The sequence below is a fragment of the Corythoichthys intestinalis genome, chromosome 15, assembly GCF_030265065.1.
Source record: "Corythoichthys intestinalis isolate RoL2023-P3 chromosome 15, ASM3026506v1, whole genome shotgun sequence".
Lineage (NCBI taxonomy): Eukaryota > Metazoa > Chordata > Actinopteri > Syngnathiformes > Syngnathidae > Corythoichthys > Corythoichthys intestinalis.
In genome coordinates, this window is record NC_080409.1 from 51,052,559 (window position 1) to 51,073,564 (window position 21,006).

Consider the following 21,006-nt stretch of genomic DNA (forward strand, 5'->3'; position numbering starts at 1 on the left):
TGCTGTCTTTTTAATCTGTTTGAGCTGGGCATGCGTCAAATATTTTTTGAAAAAAATAATTACCGCCCGTTAATGCCATAATTTTGACAGCCCTACTTTAAACCTAAAGATATAAAATTTATTTTTTTTGTCAAGAATCAACAACAATTGGGACACAATCGTGAAGTGGAACGAAATGACAGAGGTGGGTAAATAAGTAAGTGAACCCTCTGCCTAAAGAGACTTAAAGAGCAATTGAAACCAATTTTTACCAAACAATTTAAGTCAGATGTATGTGCCCAATCACTGATGAGGGGTTTAAAGCTGCCCTACCCACTGTAAAACACACACCTGGTAAGAATTGTCTTGATGTGAAGCATTGTCTGATGTGCATCATGGCTCGGTCAAAAGAACTGTCTGAAGACCTGCGATCGAGGATCGTTGATTTGAAATAAAGCTGGGAAAGGATACAAAACCATTTCTAAAAGTCCGGATGTTCATGAATCGACAGTCAGAGAAGTTGTCTAAAATTGGAGAGAGTTTGGCACTGTTCCTTCTCTCCCAAGGAGTGGCCGTCCACCAAAGATGATGCCAAGAGTTCAGCGCAGAATACTCAGAGAGGTAAAAAAAAAAAAAAAGAACCCTAGAGTGTCTGCTGAAGGCTTACAGAAATCACTGGCGTAGTCCAATATCTCTGTGCACACATCAACTATATCTAAAACTATGGCCAAGAATGGTGTTCATAGGAGGACTCTGCAGAGGAAGCCACTGCTGTCTAAAACTATTGTTGCTAGTTTAATGTTCGCAAAAAGGAAATTGGACACTTAAGTTTTGGCAAAATATTTTGTAGACTGATGAAACCAAAGTTGAATTGTTTGGGAGTAACACACTATGTCATGTATGGAGGAAAAATGAAACCGCTCACCAACATCAACACCTCACCCCGTGAAGCATGGTGGAGCGAGCATCATGATTTGGGGCTGTTTTGCTTTCTCAGGGCCTGGACAACTTGCAATCATTAATGGAAGAATGAACATAAAAGTTTAACAGGATATTTTGCAGGAAAACCTGAAGCCGTCTGTCAGACATTTGAAGCTAAAAAGAGGATGGATGCTGAAACAAGACAATGACATAAAACAGAAGTAAATCAACTTCAGAATGGTTTCAGAAGAACGAAATACACGTTCTGGAGTGGCCAAGTCAAAGTCCTGACTTGAACCCCATTGAGATGCTGTGGCATGACCTAAAGACATGCCAGACATCCCAGGAATCTGACTGAACTACAGCAGTCTTGTAGAGAAGAATGGGCCAAGATTAGTTCTGATCGATGTGCCAGACAGATCTGTAGCTACAGGATGCGTTTGGTTGAAGTTATTGCTGCCAAAGCGGGGGCCACAAATATTTAATGTGATGGTTCACTTATTTTTCTCTCTTCTGTCATTGTTTGCATGCTTTCCTCATTATAATACGAAAATCTATGTGTGGCTTTAGTTCAGTTTTTTCATCTGTGTTATTTTGACAAAGATCAGATCACATTTGATGATTTTATTCAGAAATGGGAGAAATTCCAAAAGGTTCAGATACTTTTTCATAACACTGTATTTGTTAAAAAAGTATAAAATATACAAAAATCTGCATTCCGCTTCCCGATTGTTCCAATTGTTGATTCTTGACAAAAAAATTGAAATTTGAAGCCTGAAATTTGGCGAGAAGTTCAAGGGGCCTGAATACTTTTGCAAGGTACTCTGTATAACGTATCAGCTATTTAACAGAATTTAAAATATGCAGGGGATTACTATTTACACTTGTATGTCATAGTTAGCTCTTTTCAAAATGTCCTTTCCAGTCACCCCTCCGACTGCAAAACACTTGTGCCTTTCTCGGACTGTTGTTTCCCCTCATCTGGACCAAGGCAGAAAAAAAAATGGAAACTGTTGCGAAAGCTGTGATGTGCTCAAGTAGTCATTTTTTAGTTTTTGTGCTCCTGTCAAGTTGTAATCGGGACGTTTCGCCACTGATGCCTGCTATTTATGTTTCGGCCAAAACGACATGAACTGAATGGATGTGAAACCATTACGAAACATTTTTTTATTCATTGCTTGCATTTACTTATACACACCAATAAATGGTTTTATTGTCAACTAAAGTGTGATGGCGTTCCAAATGAGAGTCCTCGTGACGTCTTCTTGTTCATTGGTCACACAGAAGGCTGCTCTCCGGGATCCCGGCGTCCACGTCCCCCCAGTAGGGCAAAATGAAGGGCAAATGCGCCACTCTGCTCTCCAGCAGCTCCCAAAGGTGCTTCATTACAAACTGGCCGCCTTTCTCAGAAAGGTGGAGGCCATCTGACAGGTAGACCGTGAAGTCCTGTGGAGATGTGAAACAATGTGAATAAACCAATTTATTCACACTTTAACTAGAATATTGATAAAAAGCAAAGGTGGGTAGTGATGCTTTACATTTACTTTAATAAAACATTTTAAGAGTAGTTACTTTTAGTTGAGTAGATTTGTGTGTAGAGCTGCAGCTATCAATTATTTCATTACTCGAGTAATCGGATTAGGAACATTTAACACAAGTGCTGCAACGATTAATCGATAAGCTCGAGCGATTCGATTAGAAAAATTCGAATTAAATTTAGCTCAGAATTCGTTTAAAGTGCCGTTGTGATGGTTTGTTTTGAAAGTATGCATTTAGTTTCATTGATTTGGGTGGACACGCTGCCCTCTAGTGGCAACAGTGAATATGACATAACTCATTTCACATGGCTGAATCCAGCTGCCCCCCGTTAAGACCAACATAAGCTAAGTTTTTGTTCGAGCTAATATTTTTTTAGTACATTCGTAATTTAGTTTATAGGTATTTAGCTGTTTTTTATGGGAATATGTATTGAACCATTTGTAAAAAAAAAAAAAAAAAATTTTTTTTTATTTAAAAAATTTGCATTTAAGCTAGCGGACTTTTGCTATGAAAGTTACTTACATCCTCATCTATTTTTATACCATTTGAGGCTAAGCCCAGGTATTTTATTCTTTTATGTTCCTTATCCAAATAATCGACTATTAAAATAATCGATAGCTACAGTCTTAAACACGTTGCAGAATAAATTTTAGGAGATGTAAAACCAAGGCTTGCTAAGCTTGAATTTTAAAAAGTGCATTAAATGTGAATACGAAATTCCCAGGTGTTTTCAAACTATGCAGAGTTGCACTTTCATTTCACGAGAGCAATAAATGCATTTCAAAATAAAATACATGAGCTTAGTTAATTTATGAATTAATAAATGAGGATCGAAGTGTAACGTAAGAACAATTGGCTGACTTCTATAGCAAATGTCCGCTAGCTTAAATGCTATGAATTGCAAACATTTTTTTTTTGTTTTTTTACAATGCTCTTAAATCATTCAAACATATATTCCCACAAAAAAAAACTACAAAATATACCTCTAAACTAAATTATGAATGCATAAACGATCATATTAGCTTAAAACCCTACAACCTTATGTTGTTCTTAACAGGGAGCCACTGGATTCAGCCATGTTATAAGAGTTATGTCTCGTCACTGTTGCCACTAGAGTAATGTATCCACCCAAATCGATACAACTAAATGCAAACACTTTCAAAATAAACTGTGTTGCATTCACAATGATTGGTTCCTCTGCCCAATTTATGTATTTAGGCTACGTTACTTAATCAAAATGACAAATTACACTTTTGAGGACAAATGAGAGAGAGGTTATAGATCATAAATTTTAAGACCCAAATATGAACAGGCATGAAAATTGGTCAGGGGTTAAAAAGTTGTGAGGGCAGTGGAGGAAATCTGTTCGGGTCGCTGTACTACTAAGGCTGCCCCGAACGACTAATTTTCTCCAGACTAGTCAGCTGACTATTTTGCGATGAATGGACTAATTTTTTTTTTTACTGTTAGCAACGAAATTTTTGATGGTGCTTATTAATTCACAAAAATGTTTTGGAACACTTAAATTCTTTATTTAAGTACAAATAAACACGCACATAACAACACTAAATCGCAAACAATGAGGTCAAATGCTGATAGCATTAACTAGTGCAAAAGAATTTAAACAGATTCAGAACACCGACTTCCAACATGATTCAAAACAATTCTTAAAAAAATATATAGCATTAATATTATAGAATATATATAATATTATAATTATTCATTGCCAATCAGATTTTCCATAAAGCGTGTCAATTTAAAGGTATTCATTGTGTAGAATCTGAATTCTGAAGTATGTGGGATTAACTCCAGAAATCATTATTTATATGACGAACATGACGTGCTTTCATTTTGAAATGTTCACTGGAAGTAAGTTCGCTAAACCGCTAACCATAAGCTTTACACTCGGCAAAAACAGCTTTTTGTCATTGCATGTGATGTCAGTAATCATTTTTTTTTTTCATTTTCTTCATTTGTAAATGCTGTTAAGCAGCGATTTTTCATGTTTGAAGTGTCACCTTTTAACTCATTCACTCCCAGCCATTTTCACCAGAGCAAGGCCCTTTGCTCCCGGCCATTTTTCTGGATTTTGACTGATTTTGCAAGGCCCACAGAAAATTCTGTTCTATTGCTATATTAACATGGAACCCACCAAAAGAAAGATTAGACTCTTTTCTTTCAGCAGGAAAAAAGTAAGTTCATATCTTTGTCCATTCTTTAGAAATCAGCATTAGAAAATAGCTTAGTTTGAGCAATTTTCCAATTTCTGATGAAAAAACTGAGAAAATTAGCTTTTTGTAAACGCATACATTTCAAACATAACTGATTTTAACAAAGCTATTTTTTGCATTAGTTACATCCCAAACATCTGAATGTTTTCCTTTTACAAAATACCATGAACAACCAGACTAGTGGAGATTTTGATAGCAAAGTAACAATTTGTTTACACATGACTACTGAGAGAGGACAGTTTGTCGCCGAGATGACGCCGTTGTTGCCACGTCAGCCGTGTAAACTTTTCCCTCATCGTTGTCTGTCTCACAAAAATGGATTATTTCTGCGTTCCTGCGGGGTCTGCTCGGCACTGGGGGTCCCACTCGTTTTGCTCTGTCGTCCAGCGCCTGGCCTCCCAGGCGTCCTCTCGGTTGTTTTGTTCGGTCGGCGCGCCGCCTGGCATCATGCCGCCAGTGCTCCGACCGTGCTGCCCGGCTGTTCGTTGCTGTTGAATCAGGTTGCCTGGTCTTATAAAATGCGCTACTGCCCTCCAGTGGCCAGTTTTATTGCTTTAACATGGGTTTGGAGCTTTGCTCTTTGTTTCTCAGATAGAGCGGAAGCTATATATGCTTCTTATAAAAAAAATTTGAACGCAAAAGACGTATAAATATGTTTTGGGGACAATGATGCATTTAAAAATAAAACGGATTTACAGTGCCTTGCAAAAGTATTCGGCCCCCTTGAACCTTGCAACCTTTCGCCACATTTCAGGCTTCAAACATAAAGATATAAAATTTTAATTTTTTGTCAAGAATCAACAACAAGTGGGACACAATCGTGAAGTGGAACAAAATTTATTGGGTAATTTAAACTTTTTTAACAAATAAAAAACTGAAAAGTGGGGCGTGCAATATTATTCGGCCCCCTTGCGTTAATACTTTGTAGCGCCACCTTTTGCTCCAATTACAGCTGCAAGTCGCTTCTATCAGTTTTGCACATCGAGAGACTGACATTCTTGCCCATTCTTCCTTGCAAAACAGCTCGAGCTCAGTGAGGTTGGATGGAGAGTGTTTGTGAACAGCAGTCTTCAGCTCTTTCCACAGATTCTCCATTGGATTCAGGTCTGGACTTTGACTTGGCCATTCTAACACCTGGATACGTTTATTTTTGAACCATTCCATTGTAGATTTGGCTTTATGTTTTGGATCATTGTCCTGTTGGAAGATAAATCTCCGTCCCAGTCTCAGGTCTTGTGCAGATACCAACAGGTTTTCTTCCAGAATGTTCCTGTATTTGGCTGCATCCATCTTCCCGTCAATTTTAACCATCTTCCCTGTCCCTGTTGAAGAAAAGCAGGCCCAAACCATGATGCTGCCACCACCATGTTTGACAGTGGGGATGGTGTGTTCAGGGTGATGAGCTGTATTGCTTTTACGCCAAACATATCGTTTTGCATTGTGGCCAAAAAGTTCAATTTTGGTTTCATCTGACCAGAGCACCTTCTTCCACATGTTTGGTGTGTCTCCCAGGTGGCTTGTGGCAAACTTTAAACGAGACTTTTTATGGATATCTTTGAGAAATGACTTTCTTCTTGCCACTCTTCCATAAAGGCCAGATTTGTGCAGTGTGCGACTGATTGTTGTCCTATGGACAGACTCTCCCACCTCAGCTGTAGATCTCTGCAGTTCATTCAGAGTGATCATGGGCCTCTTGGCTGCATCTCTGATCAGTTTTCTCCTTGTTTGAGAAGAAAGTTTGGAAGGACGGCCAGGTCTTGGTAGATTTGCAGTGGTCTGATGCTTCTTCCATTTCAATATGATGGCTTGCACAGTGCTCCTTGAGATGTTTAAAGCTTGGGAAATCTTTTTGTATCCAAATCCGGCTTTAAACTTCTCCACAACAGTATCTCGGACCTGCCTGGTGTGTTCCTTGGTTTTCATAATGCTTTCTGCACTTTAAACAGAACCCTGAGACTATCACAGAGCAGGTGCATTTATACGGAGACTTGATTACACACAGGTGGATTCTATTTATCATCATCGGTCATTTAGGACAACATTGGATCATTCAGAGATCCTCACTGAGCTTCTGGAGTGAGTTTGCTGCACTGAAAGTAAAGGGGCTGAATAATATTACACGCCCCACTTTTCAGTTTTTTATTTGTTAAAAAAGTTTAAATTATCCAATAAATGTTGATCCACTTCACGATTGTGTCCCACTTGTTGTTGATTCTTGACAAAAAAATTAAATTTCATATCTTTATGTTTGAAGCCTGAAATGTGGCGAAAGGTTGCAAGATTCAAGGGGGCCGAATACTTTTGCAAGACACTGTATGCTTCTTATAAAAAAAAAAAAAAAATAATAATAATCATTTTTAAACGCAAAAGACTTATATGTTTTGGGGACAATGAAGCATTTAAAAATAGAACGTATTTATATGTTTCTGGGAGCAAATGAGTTAACTACAAGTTTGCGTTTTGGAGAAGACTGCCAATGTTTTATAGCAGGCTAAAGTAGGTTGTCTTTTTTCCCCATTAGCCTCAATGTCGCAATGCTAATGTTTACAGTGTTTAATGTAGATGTGTTTCCTTATTTTGTACATCTGAAATATAATTCTACCGCGTGTTGACCAATAAACATCTGTGAAAAGAACTGGAGTCTCATATGCCATCAACACGCACAAATGTATGCACGCACGCGACGATAAAACGCAGCCGAGAAAATTACCGCCCTCATTTTAATTTACTGTGCGATAAATGGACTCATTGCATATCGCTTCCGTTTACCAACCCTTAAGAAAGGGACAAGGGGACATGCCACCGCCCACCTGGACCGACCACCAGCCACGTTCCTTCCGAATATATTTTTGTCTAATTAAAGTTCAAATACATTTCATATGTTTTGATTCCATCAAATCACATGATAGAACAACACCTGTCCATCCTTCTGCATGAGCGTCCACAAGTCCAGGACATCAGCGCCGCAGTGAGAAGCTGCCTGGACGCACGCCTGAGCGTACTGGCCCGCCACCGAGTTTAGACGGTTGAGAGGACAACCTATCACGCAAGCAAATACTCCGGTGAGTTTTAGTGCAGACAAAGACGTACGTGTAAAAAGGCCACCTTTTAGCTTGCACTCTTTTTCCCAAGCTGCTTCGTGGATAGGTGGCGGCGTGATGAAGATGACCTTCCCGGCCGGGACCCCCGCTGCGGTCAGGTACTTGCTGATGGCCTTCAGGTTTTCCGAGTACTCGTCCAGTGGCACGTGCTGCTGAGAGTTCTTATCTACAAGGGAATTGGATGTTTCAAGAACATTTCTACAAAACTAATAAACAGAAAAACAAGCTATTTTCATCCTTCTGCTGTGAATTGGAATGAGTTTATAACTAGTAGACGTCCAATCCGTTTGAAGTGGGAAGGATGGCTGCCATCCCTCCCACTTCAATCGGATTGGACACCTACAGTGGGACAAAAAAGTAACAACCTTTTGGAATTTCTCACATTTCTGCATGAATCACCATCAAATGTGATCTGATCTTTGTCAAAATCACACGGATGAAAAAACTGCTTTAACTAAAATAGGGCTGCAGCTATCGAATATTTTACTAATCGACTGAAAATTCTATCGATTAATCGAGTAATCGGATAAAACAAATATATTTTTAGGTGAAGAGCAATTATAGATATACATGAGAAAACAAGACATTTTATCATTTTCAGTCAATCAATGTCTTTATTTTTTATGTATATTGTTGAAAACAGCCAACAATTGCATCTCAGATGTAACTAGAATTAAAAAAAAAAAAAAAAAAGACTAATTCACTGCTTTCACTCAAAAAACCTTTAGATCTTATTTAAAAAAAATATATATATATATATACACACACACCTAAAAATGCCTTTACGCTTGATAACACACATCACTTAAAAGTTAGGATTTTTCCCCACGTTTTTCAATTGAATTTCTATTTGTGTCAAGCCATTTTTAAGTTCTAGTTAAGTTTTAAGTTAGTCTAAACTGTAAGTCCTGATAGGATTTTGAGTTTTTGCACTGTTCAAAATTAATGTATGATACAGGCTGTATTGGAGCACATTAGGTATCAGTGCTACTTGGTGTTTTATCTAGCAATGACTACTGCGCTAAAATTGATAGTTAGCATGATTAAGTTTTTATTTTACACCCTCATCACTCCGCAATGCTATGTTATGTTAAAGCCTGTATGTAAAACACGTTAGCCACGCATCGACAGTGGTCATAATTAATAGAAACCTAGCCCTCCGCAGGGCTAACGTTACGTGAGCTAGTAGCGACAGTAACGTTAATCTTATTTACTAGCGCTTAGCACTCTTTATTAGCGCTTAGCGCTCTACTGCTTTAAGATGGCGGTTGTTTACTAACGCTGCCCAGACGCGGCCGAGTCTGTCATTTTGCATCTAGTTCAACATACATGTGATCTCTATGAGACGCATCAGACGCTACCTGTACCAACGTAGCATCGTGCGGGCTAGTATTTAGCAACTTCGGCGTCATTTGTGGCGGCTGTAGGCTGCAGTAAGTTTTTTTTTTTTCCTTCTTCCTCTCCGCACGTGACATCAGCGCGTTGTCCCGCATTAAAAGTAGTCCGAGCAAAACGTGATGCTTAGAGCTGTCAAAATAAACGATTACTCGAGGTGAATAAAATTACTCGGATCAGTTTTTAAACTCGAGTTACTTGAGTTGCTCGAGTATTCGTTTCAGCTCTAAACTAAAACCACCCAAACATTGATTGGTTTTCATATTTTAATGAGGATAGTATGCAAACAATGACTAAAGGGAGAAAAATAACTAAACCATCAAATTTAATATTTTGTGTGTATACATATATATATATATATTTTTTTTTTTCAGATACTTTTTCATACCACTGTATATCATCATCAATGGCACTGAAAAAAAGTTAATTAGCTATGCGCTCCTCCGACATCGGCCGACTTGTCCGGCGGTCATTGTCCAGCTGCTTCCCCGCAAACGAGCCCTCTGCCCGCAGCGGGGGAACGACGAGCTGTAACTTGCTCGCTGCCGGGCGGGTTGCCGATCGGCTAACAACTGACAACCCCGCCGCCGTGTGATATGATCCGGCGTAGTTTTGTGTTATTTTTCGCTTCGAAAAGTGAAAATAACACTCTGTTTGGGTTAGCATGTCGGCTAGCTGTCACGCCTCTTGGTTTGTTTACTTTCTCTGAAGCCGGCAGGGGAATGACAAAAGCCGGACTGACGACGGTGGCATAAAATATCATTCGGGAGGTGCGACAGTAAAGGTGAAGTCGACAGCTTTGACCATTATGGAGTAATTTTGCCATGTTGTACTGAAAGAATACATTTTTAACATTTAATATTCCATTTAGCACAGTACTGTTATTTGTCATGACCATACCATTTATTTAGCAATTGGGGACAAATACTTGGATAAAAAGAATATCCTGTAAAAATATTGGAGTAGAGAGATTCAAACAATGACATTTTGCTGCTCTCTTTGTCGCATTTTCCTCGTTATGAATAATTCCCCTTCAGTGGGCTGAATTTTAAACCAGATGAAACCATGACCCTGCCAACGTCATCCTCCTGTTGGGGACGCTAGAGCCCTTTAATGGTAAGTGTGGCTAAAAGACAAATTCCTCGTCATATGCGCTTTGCCATATTGTTGAATTCTAATTCACATAAGTGTCGTACGCACTTTAAAGGAAAACTACGACATCAGTCAAGGGACAAAACGCACTCATTGACTTGATCCCTAATTGATTTCAAACTTGCCATTGACACCTTGTAGCGGATTTAAATCAATACTTTACATAATTAAAGAGTGACACGGTTTTTCTTTTTAGAGTGACACTGTGAAGTACGGCAGCGTGGCCCTGTGACGTCAAGAACAATGGCGACCTACTACCATATTGGCCCGAATATAAGACTGTGTTTTTTACATTGAAATGGGACTGAAAAAGAGGGGGTCGGCTTATATTGTCTAGACACTATACCCATCCACGACGCTAGATGGCGCCAGATATCATTGAAGCGATGTTCTGTCATGACAGATCTCAGCTACTCTCAAGTTTAACCAGTTAGCATTATTTTATTGCAATGTTTTTCCTTATTCAGATTTGTTTCAAGACTACAGTTACAGTTAGACTTCACTTTGATGGTTCATGCAGTTCTTGCAATTTTGTTGTTTTATAGATATTTACATTTCAAAAACCAGAAGCCATTCATTTTCAAATGTGATTGCACTTTAGTTTACATTAGGGCTGTCAAAATTATCGCGTTAACGGGCGTTAATTTTTTTTAATTAATCACGTTAAAATATTTGACGCAATTAACGCAGATGGCCCACTTAGACAGATTTAAATGACGGTACAGTGAAACGCTCACTTGTTAATTGTGTTTATGGAGTTTTGCCGCCCTCTACTGGCGCTTAGGTGCGACTGATTTTATAGGCTTCAACACCCATGAGCATTGTGTAAGTAATTATTGACATCAACAATGGCGGGCTACTAGTTTATTTTTTGATAGAAAATTTATACAAATTTTATTAAAACGAAAACATTAAGAGGGGTTTTAATATAAATTTCTATAACTTGTACTAACATTTTTCTTTTAAGAACTACAAGTCTTTCTATCCATGGATCGCTTTAACAGAATGTTAATGCCATCTTGTTGATTTATTGTTATAATAAACAAATACAGTCCTTATGTACCGTATGTTGAATGTATATATCCATCTTGTGTCTTATCTTTCCATTCCAACAATAATTTAGAGAAAAATATGGCATATTTTATAGATGGTTTGAATTGCGATTAATTACGATTAATTAAATTTTAAGCTGTGATTAACTCGATTAAAAATTTTAATCGTTTGACACCCCTAGTTTACATATTTAAATGTTCAGATATTAAGATTTGAATGAGGCAAAATAACATGCTTTTTCCCTCAAATATATTGTTATAATCATTTGTTTCAGAAGTACAGTATTTTGTGTATAAAAAATTAATTTGGTGTTCAAAGTCTTTTTTCAAACCTGAGTCTTGAAAAAGGGGGTCGTTTCATAATCAGGGCCGTCTTATATCCGGCCCAGAACGGTAGTTAAAATAATTTTACAAATATTATTGAAATGAAAACAATAAGTGGGGTTATAATATCAAATTATAATAACATTTATCTTTTAAGAACTACATGTCTTTCTATTCGTGGATCCCTTTAAAGTTTATTCTCCAACGCATCCAATGTTCCTAATCTGATTACGTGATTATTCGAACTAACTAGTCGATAGATTAATCGATAGCTGAAGCTCTAAAGTTTTGAGTCATGGATTTGTATGACGAAGTTTTTCAATGAAAAACAAACATGCACTTAAATGTCGATGAAATCGTAAGGTCAACCTTGCAAGGCGCAGTCGTTGGCTCCAAAGAAGACAGTCACTGCAGCAATGTTTCCTGCCTCTTCTTCATTCACCATCCTGGGAAGAACAATCCTTCCCCATCGCGAGTTGTAGCCCGACAGTCCTCTGTTTAAGACGTCACACTTCCTGGTCGGACAACACGCATTCAAATCGATTCATCTCTCAAAAATATACAAAAAAGGTGCTAGTCTCGAAACAAAAGGGTGAACTAAAACCTTGCTAATTTATCGGCGATAGCCGAACCCCATCCGTTGGCTTGGAAGGAACCCTGAAGAACGAAACAACAAAGTGAGCTAGCAAAAGCAGAGCGGTGAAACAACAGTAGTTACATTTCTTAAATGAACTCTTACGTAGCTGCTTACCTGAGTGATAGAATCCCCGAACAAAATCACTTTGGGCCAGATTAAACTTTTGCACTTGGACATGGTAGCTTTGTTGTCATGCCATTCATTCAAGCTGAACGCTTGATAACGCGCATGCGTGCGCACGCTAACCCTTTCGCTTTGATAAGATGAACAATGCGCATGCGTGCGGACGTCGAAGCTTTCATTTTGATATTCTGATGCGGGAGATTTCATACAACTGAAAATTAAAACTAATAAATTAAAGATATTGTTATAGTTAAATTTACACATAAAAAGCTATTCTGTGAGGGGTTGGTTATTAATAATTATTAAAAGACTAAACGTTAACTCATTCACTGCCATAGACGACAAAATCCATTACAACTGAGATAACTTGTTTTAACAATAACCCCTAGTGGTCGATGAAGTACTCACTTTTTTTTCTACTTGAGTGAAAGTACAATGTTCATTTGGCCTCGAATGTTTCTTTCTAGCATTAATTTGAATAAAAAGTATAAAAAGTTGACTACAACCCCTAGCAAAAAGTATAGAATCACCAGTCTCGGTCGAGCACTCACTCAGACATTTTATCATGTAGAACAAACTCGGATAAAAAGCTTGAAAAATAATGAATTAGTTCAAAAGTGCAACTCTTTAGCATTCAGAAACACTAAAAGAAATGAATGAAAAACATTGTGGTGGTCAGTAAATGTTACTTGTGTAGAGCAAGTGCAGGGAAATGTATATGGAATCACTCCATTCTGAATATATATATATATATATCTGAATATAAATATGGAATCATGAGAAACAAACAAAGAAATAAGAATCAAAACACATCTCTAGTGTTTAGTAGCACCGCCTCCGGCTTTTATGACAGCTTGCGGTCTCTGAGGCATGGACTTGATGAGTATTCTTCATCAATTTGGTGCCAACTCTCTTTAATTGCATTTGCCAGATCACCCTTGCAAGTCGGAGCCTTGCTGTGTACCATTCTTTTTTTTTTTTTTTTTACAATTTCCACCACAGGTTATCAATAGGGTTGAGATCTGGGCTATTTGCCGTCCATGACATTGACTGGATGAGTCTTTCTCCAAGGAATGCATTAACGGTTTTAGCACTGTGGCATGATGCATTGTCAACTTGGAAAATGACATATTTTCAATTGAAGGGATAAGAAAGCTGTCTAAAATTTCAATGTAAAATGTGCATTTATTGAAGATTTAACCACAGCCATCTCCCCAGTGCCTTTGCCTTACATGCAGCCCTATATCATCAAGGACTGAGGGGAATTTTGATGTCTTCTTCAGGTAGTCATCTTTGTAAATCTCACTGGAACAGTACCAAACAAAAGTTCCACCATCATCACCTTGTCAAGAGTCAAGGATCTGCATTGGACAAGGTGATTCCATACTTTTTGCTAGGGGTTGTACATATACAGGTGGAAAAAATTCAGTAAAAAAAAAAAAAAAACATCGTATGCAGTTACTCACAACATTACTCATTTCTTGAGTATTCTTTTCACCAAATACTTTTTTACTTGTACTTGAGTACATTTTTGGCATGACTACTTTTACTTGAGTAATATAATTTTGAAGTAATGCTACTTTTACTTGGGTAAAATCTTGCTACTCAACCCACCTCTGTATTTAACATTTACAGCATACATCAAAATGTATAATACATAATAAGTTTTAATAATTTATGAATAAAACTAAAAATAAAGCAAAAAAAAAAAAAAATCACGAAAATAGTTAAAAATAAAAATACATTCAAATATAGGAACTTAATTGAAAATAAAATAATTTATAACATTATTTTTTATTAATTTTCCATATTATTAATGTATTTTCAAATATTTTTATAGGTTAAGGATTTTCTCATTTTTAGCTGTATTTTATTTTTTCAAATTAACATTTTTTTAATTTATGATTTTTATAATAATACTGTTTTTATGCACCTATGCATTCCGCCAATGTTTTATAGATTTATGTTGTTGTTGCTAGATGTAAATTTAGCTATCGAGGGGTTAAGTAAGGGGGTTAAGTTTCACTGCCTACCATTGACAGCGATAGACGTCCAATCCAATTTGACTAAGGGCCATCAGCGATTGAACGCTGTCAAAATGGATCGGACATCTATCGCCATCAAATATATAATAAACATCTTAATAATTATAATAATATTAATAATTAGCTCATCAAATACATTTCATGAAGCAATATCATTTGGCAAGTAAAAAATGCAACAACATGATTTCTTAAATGTCCCATACAGTTTAGTTTCTTAACGTCTGTGGCTTGTCCTTGAAGTTGACCTGTGCAACCTAGGCCGGTTTAAAATGGTCCGAATGACAAGGCAGTTTTATCAAGAGCTAAACGTGTCTATAGTTATCAATCACTAAAATGTCTCTTTACTGCAATCATGGAACATCCTATTATAGCAATTAATACTTTATTGTGGTCCTTCATTGGTAAAAGCAAATATTTAATAACCATTCAATAATTTTATCAGATGGACAATGAGTTACAAAAAATTGAAAAATTAGCGTATTATTTTAGAGTGATAGAAATCAGTAAAATATACTAATTTCTTGCATTATGTTAAAATGTAAAATAAATTTGCTTAAAAATATAGATGAAGATTAATTAGAATGCAACACGGAATCAACAACATTTGATTTTTAATTTATATTTTATCTTGTTTCTTTGGCAACACATTCATTAAGTAGCAATAAGACATCCACGACAACAGGGGGCAACGTTTTCCCCAAAACACCACTGAAAGATTTCAACTTCCCGTTCGAGTCTAAACATGGCGGAGGTCATTCTCCGCTCCGGCAGCAGAACTTTAAACATTTCGCAGAAACTGTACAACTATTCACCGCTGAAACCTCAAAAGAAACACGGAAAAGGTACAGAGCATTTATCGACGTTCCCCACTGACTATTTATTCGTGGATTTGAACCGTAACCGAACGTGCAAAGTCGTAAACAAGTCGGTCGCAACCGTTCGTGATGTTAATGGACGTGGCGTTAAGTGTTGTTTCGTGACAAAAGATGAGAAAATAACAAATTACGGACATGGTTTCATCACGTGGCATTGCCACGCCGACTCTTTAGGTATTTTCAGCGCTCGTCGGGGCTCCTGTTTGGGACATTTAACGTTCACCAGGACGTATGGAAACTGCGCCCGAGAGGAGCCGCTTTACAGAACCAAAACGGGCTATTACGACATCCTCGGCGTGACCCCGACGGCTAGCCAAGCTCAGATTAAAACCGCCTACTACAAGCAGTGCTTCCTCTACCATCCTGATAGGAACGCCGGCAACGAGGAGGCCACCGTGAGGTTCTCGGATATCAGCGAGGCCTACTCGGTGCTGAGCCACAAGGCCCTGCGGAGGAAGTACGACCGAGGCCTCTTGAGCCAGCTCGACCTGACCACCAAGACCAACACCGGACCCTCCGCCGCCTCCAAGTCCGAAAGCGGGAGCTCTTCGGCGGTGTACCGACGAGGGAGCATCTTCGACTTTGACCAGTTTCTTCGCTCGCATTACGGCGAGCAGCTCAAGAAGGAGAGAGACATTCGGCAAAAGAAGGAGGAGATGTTGAGGAGACGCCGGGAGACGATGGCGGAAAGAAACAAGGAGAGGACAATGGAGGTGGGCGTTGTTTTGCTGCTGTTGGCCGCAGTCACACTGGTGGTCACCTTGAGAGGAGCGTCGAGATGATCTCATCTGGACAGCTTTCCGCTTTAAAACTGTTCATATTTCAGGCAGAGGCGTTGCGTCCCATTAGGCAAACCAGGCAATTGCCTAGGGCCCCCAGCCAGCAGGGGTCCCCAGATGGCCAACAGAAGTAGCACACGCAGCGACATGTATAGGGAGTGTTTCAATACCATGGAATCATTTGGTAGATTATCTAACGACTCTGTTATCAATCCCAATCAGCACTAACCATGTCTCGCAGATTATACTGTACATGTTTAAGAAAGTTCACTCAGCTATTAATACCAAATGATTGTCTAAATAGTGACTCATCAAGTACTGATTGGAAAGTCCTTGCCGGATTGTTTTATGTTGATTTTCACAGGCCACCTCATTATTCATGTGACTACTTAAAGAAATGGTAATTTTTCCTAAAAAGTCTATTAACGGGTCTATCGTATTCCTCGTCGAATACTCTATAAGAAAAATATAACATATATGCATCTAAAATAATCCTAAACAATTTTATTAGCAAATTTAATACTCATTTCGGTCGGTAGTCCACCAATCAGTGTTTTTTACGGAATAATTTGAATTTGGTGGGTCGTAGGGCCAATCTAACTGATTTCATATTTTTGTGTTGGTACTCTTCCATTGCTTCAAGTCCAATTGTCCACCTTACTTGCACACGCTCGAAGGGCCCCATGTTGGTTGTTGCCTGGGGCACCCAGGGACCCTCGCTACGCCTCTGATTTCAGGCACACTTTGTAATAAATCTATGTCTTTGCGTTATAGCCCGCCAGAAATGAATAGAATAATCAGCAGCGCAGTCTCCATGAGATGATTGGCTGGATGTTCATCAAGTTTTTGTGCCAATGACAGCGATATTTCTAATTTCATGTTCCTTTTGGGGCATGTACAGGTCACTTCATGTTGATTTTGAGTCACTTCCTATTCATTTGGGGGACGTTCCCGGGTAATTTCCTGTTGAGTAACCCAAAATTGACAGGAAGTGACCAAAAAATCAGAAATTAAAGAATGATTTTTGTTGAATGTGCCTATTTATTAATACGTTTTTTTATGAAATAGAGATTACAGAGTATTATATTTGAGAGAATTCTTTCCGGGCACACAAGAAGTGCAATTCTACTTTACCTCATTAAGGCCGCCGAGGTCGTGTTGTGATCACACTTATTGCGTTTTTAAATTAGTATTCAATATAATTCAGAAATGAGGGAAGTCTTTTTTTTTTTAAAGGAAAAAATGTTCATCTTTGAATGGTTGCTGTGGATGCAATGTCAGGAACTGCTTCATGTAGCAGTGTTTTTCAACCTTTTTGGGGTCACGGCACGTTTTTACATTGGAAATTGCGGCACACCTCAAACCAAAAAGTTGGGTCTAAAACTCGTTCTTTTAACTTAAGGCAAGCTGACAAAAGGCAGGGCACGAAGTGAGGCAGAGTCAGAGAGTTTACGTTTTTCAACCTGCAGGTTGGGAGAGCCAGGAGACAAGGGTTCCGCGACCAATGCTGTCTCATCAAAGTCTCTCTCCGAGCTCCCCCGCGCTGCTAACTTTTATTGAGGGCTTGTTGCTGGGCAGAATACAGTTACGACACTATTGTCCAACGTGGCAGTTTTGATCGGGCAAGTTCCTTATTCGAGTCATTGATTTAACAGTCACTCTTGATTGAATTAACAGTCACACTCTTGAGCGGGCAAGATATCTTTGTTTTGAACACACATTTGCACTCAAAGTACTGTAGCTTGGTGGAAAAGTACTGAGACGTTGTGTGATGAATCAACATATGCGTGTGTATCTATCAGCGGGATGTGAGCAATTGCCGGTAATAAAAATGTAAGCACATGATTATTGGCTAAAACTGTATTCTTCATAATAGCTTGAGAGTGAGCGTATAATAGCTGTGGGAGAGCAATCTTGTATGACCCGCATACAATTAAGCATATCTTACAGTTCCAAAATTATTTTCTGTACAGTATATTTAATTTTAAAATAATTTCTCAATATTTATACTTATTCAGTGTGAAACTTGAAACTTAGATGAACACAAAGCCGATATCCTAGCAGGAATCATCGTCAACAGCTCTCAGTCTCGCTCTGTTGTTATTTTTTCATTGCAGCTAGGCTTGAAAACCTAAGAATTATCAGACAGGTGGACTTAAGCAATGTCTTTAACCGCACCAGGGCCGAGCATCTCGCTGACAATAGCTTTGCAGGCAGGTAATATTAAGGTCTCTGCCACAGAGTGGGACTTTTTGGATTTAGCAACAAGTTCAGCAACAAGGCTTTAAGGGCTTTCTCATTTACCTTTGTAGTTTTTCCCCAAAAAGTGTTTTCACTAGGGCTGTCAGACGATTAACATTTTTAATCAAGTTAATTACAGATTAAAAATTAATCGTAATTAATCGCAATTCAAACCATCTCTAAAATATGCCATATTTTTCTGTAAATTATTGCAAATTCTGCAAAGATGGCAGAGCAACAAAAGAGACAAAAGTTTTGTCCAACGAGGGGAAAAAAAGGGAGGCTAGTAGACTAACAGGATACTCAAGAGTAAACATTGGCCTGGCTTTCGCTGGCGTGACACCCAAGTCCTTAATCAAACGAGTTCGGGTTAGCCACACTAAAGCCACATGCTTGCTAACCATCATATTCGATTGGATTTATTACCTTATTACTATGCACCTTTCACACAGCCGCTGGAAACAAATGTCGTTTAATCCATCTGTAGGAGACGGGAGATCATGATTTTATGACACTGTGCGGGTGTGCGCTGGTCCTCATGGGAAACATGATCTTCCTTTAGGCAAAACACTACCACATTTGTCCACCGGCGTTGCTTAAATCAACCAAAACTGAAAAGTTGCCTATTGTTGCTTTAAATTCAATTTGTTTAACAGACGTTTTTCTTTGAGTATCAAGAATGTGCAACTCCAGCTTCTGAACCAGAAAGATTTCTGTAGCATGGCTAAGATATATTAAAATGACTGCTATTGATAGTTCTGAAATGTGCCTTTTGTTCAGAAAAAATGCATTTTCTTTCTATTTAAGGAATAAATTGGCCTCACCTGAAAAAGCACTGGATTGTTTGTTTTGTGTTCTTATATTCACATACTGCAACGATTAACTCGAGTAATTCAGTTAGAAAAATTTCGAATCAAATTTTCAGTTTCGAGTATTTGTTTCATTAGAGTCGCGTTGTGATGGTTTGTTTTGAAAGTGTTTGCATTTTTATTTGGGTGGATACACTGCCTTCTAGTGGCAACATTGAATACAACATTTTTAACGTGTCTAAATCCAGCTGCTCCCTGTTAAGACAAACTTGAGGTAAGTTTCTGTTTGAGCTAATGTTTTTTAATGCATTCGTAATTTAATTTATAGGTATATTTGGCCTTTTTTTGTGGGAATATGTGTTTGAACAATTTGTTAAGAGTATTGTAAAACAACGTTAGCATTTTATAGCATTTAAACTAACGGACCTTTGCCATGCTAAGTTAGCCAATTGTTCTTTTGTTGGACTTTAAAGCTTCAACTCAAATTTTGCTGCTTCAAGTATTCAAGGTATTGTAATGGTTTGTTTTGAAAGTGTGCGTTTTTATTTGAATGGATAAACTGTCTTCTATTGGCAACAGTGAATACGACATGTTTAACAAGTCTGAATCTACCTGCTCCCTGTTCAGACCAACTTAAGGTAAGTTTTAGTTTGAGCTAATATGTTTTTTAATGCATTCGTAATGTAGTTTATAGGTATATTTAGCCTTTTTTTGTGGGAATATGTGAACAATTTGTTAAGAGTATTGTAAAACAACGTTAGCATTTTATAGCCAGCGGACGTTTGACATGCTAATTTAGCCAGTTGTACTTTAGTGTAAGCTTCGATTCAAATTTGCTGCTTCAAGAATTTGCTGTGTTTTTTTTCTTATTTGGGTGGATACACTGCCCTCTAGTAATAGCAGTGAATATGACATGTTTATTATGTGTAAATCCAACTGCTCCCTGTTAAGACCCAACGTAAGTTAAGTTTTTCTTTGAGGTAATGTTTTAATCCAACTGCTCCCTGTTAAGACCAACATAAGGTAAGTTTTTGTTTAAGCTAATGTTTTTTTTCTTCTAATGCATTCGTAATTTAATTTATAGGTATACTTGGCCTTTTTTGTGGGGATATGTGTTTGAACAATTTGTTAAGAGTATTGTAAAACAACGTTCGCATTTTACAGCATTCAATTTAATGGACTTTTGCCATGCTAAGTTTGCCAATTGTTCTTTTGTTGTACTTCAGTGTAAACTTCAAATTTTGCTGCTTCGAGTATTCTTTTCATTAGAGTGGTGTTGTAATGGTTTGTTTTGAAAGTTTTTGCATTTAGTTTTATTGGGTGGATACACTGCCCTCTAGTGATATCAGTGAATACGACATGTTTAACATGTCTGAATCCAGCTGCTCCCTGTTAAGACCAACATAAGGTTTTTGTTTGAGCTTTTTTTTTTTTTTTTTTTTTGCTATATTTAGCTTTTTGGGGGAATGTGTGAACGAGTTGTTCAGTTCATTTGTAAAAAAAAAAAAAAAAAAAAAAATGTCAGCATTATATAGCATTTAAGCTAGGGGACTTTTGTTATGCTAGTTAGCCAATTTTTCTTTTGTTGTTCTTACGTCCTCATATATTGATTTATACCGTTCGAGGCTAAACTCGTATTTTAATTATTTCTAAATAAAGTGCAATTCTGCAAAGTTTGACAAAACACTTGGAAATTTTATTTTGTATTTGCATCCAATGCTGTTTTGAAAGTGCAATCAATTCATAAAATTTATTCTGCAATGCATTGAATGTTCCTAATCCGATTATTATTTTTACAAACTA

At 37.8% G+C, this 21,006-nt stretch overlaps 2 protein-coding genes across 3 annotated transcripts; one reads left to right on the forward strand and one right to left on the reverse strand.

Moving 5' to 3' along the window:
* Nucleotides 1-1,530: 1,530 nt before the first annotated feature.
* Nucleotides 1,531-12,594, reverse strand: iah1 (isoamyl acetate hydrolyzing esterase 1 (putative)). 2 transcript variants are annotated; one of them, XM_057860059.1, is made up of 6 exons: nucleotides 12,446-12,594; nucleotides 12,299-12,351; nucleotides 12,064-12,209; nucleotides 7,776-7,937; nucleotides 7,588-7,709; nucleotides 1,531-2,346 (listed from the first exon to the last, which is right to left on the reverse strand). In XM_057860059.1, exons 1-6 carry the CDS (start codon nucleotides 12,506-12,508, stop codon nucleotides 2,170-2,172), a joined length of 723 nt encoding a protein of 240 aa, XP_057716042.1. In that variant the 5' UTR covers nucleotides 12,509-12,594; the 3' UTR covers nucleotides 1,531-2,169. The 2 variants fall into 2 exon arrangements, with proteins under 2 accessions (XP_057716042.1, XP_057716043.1); XM_057860060.1 differs by lacking the exon at nucleotides 1,531-2,346 and adding an exon at nucleotides 2,974-5,158.
* A 2,647-nt stretch (nucleotides 12,595-15,241) lies between these two features.
* On the forward strand, nucleotides 15,242-20,581 carry LOC130930636 (dnaJ homolog subfamily C member 30, mitochondrial-like). The gene is made up of 2 exons (XM_057858618.1): nucleotides 15,242-15,341; nucleotides 15,549-20,581. Exons 1-2 carry the CDS (start codon nucleotides 15,242-15,244, stop codon nucleotides 16,154-16,156), a joined length of 708 nt encoding a protein of 235 aa, XP_057714601.1. The 3' UTR covers nucleotides 16,157-20,581.
* Nucleotides 20,582-21,006: the final 425 nt, after the last annotated feature.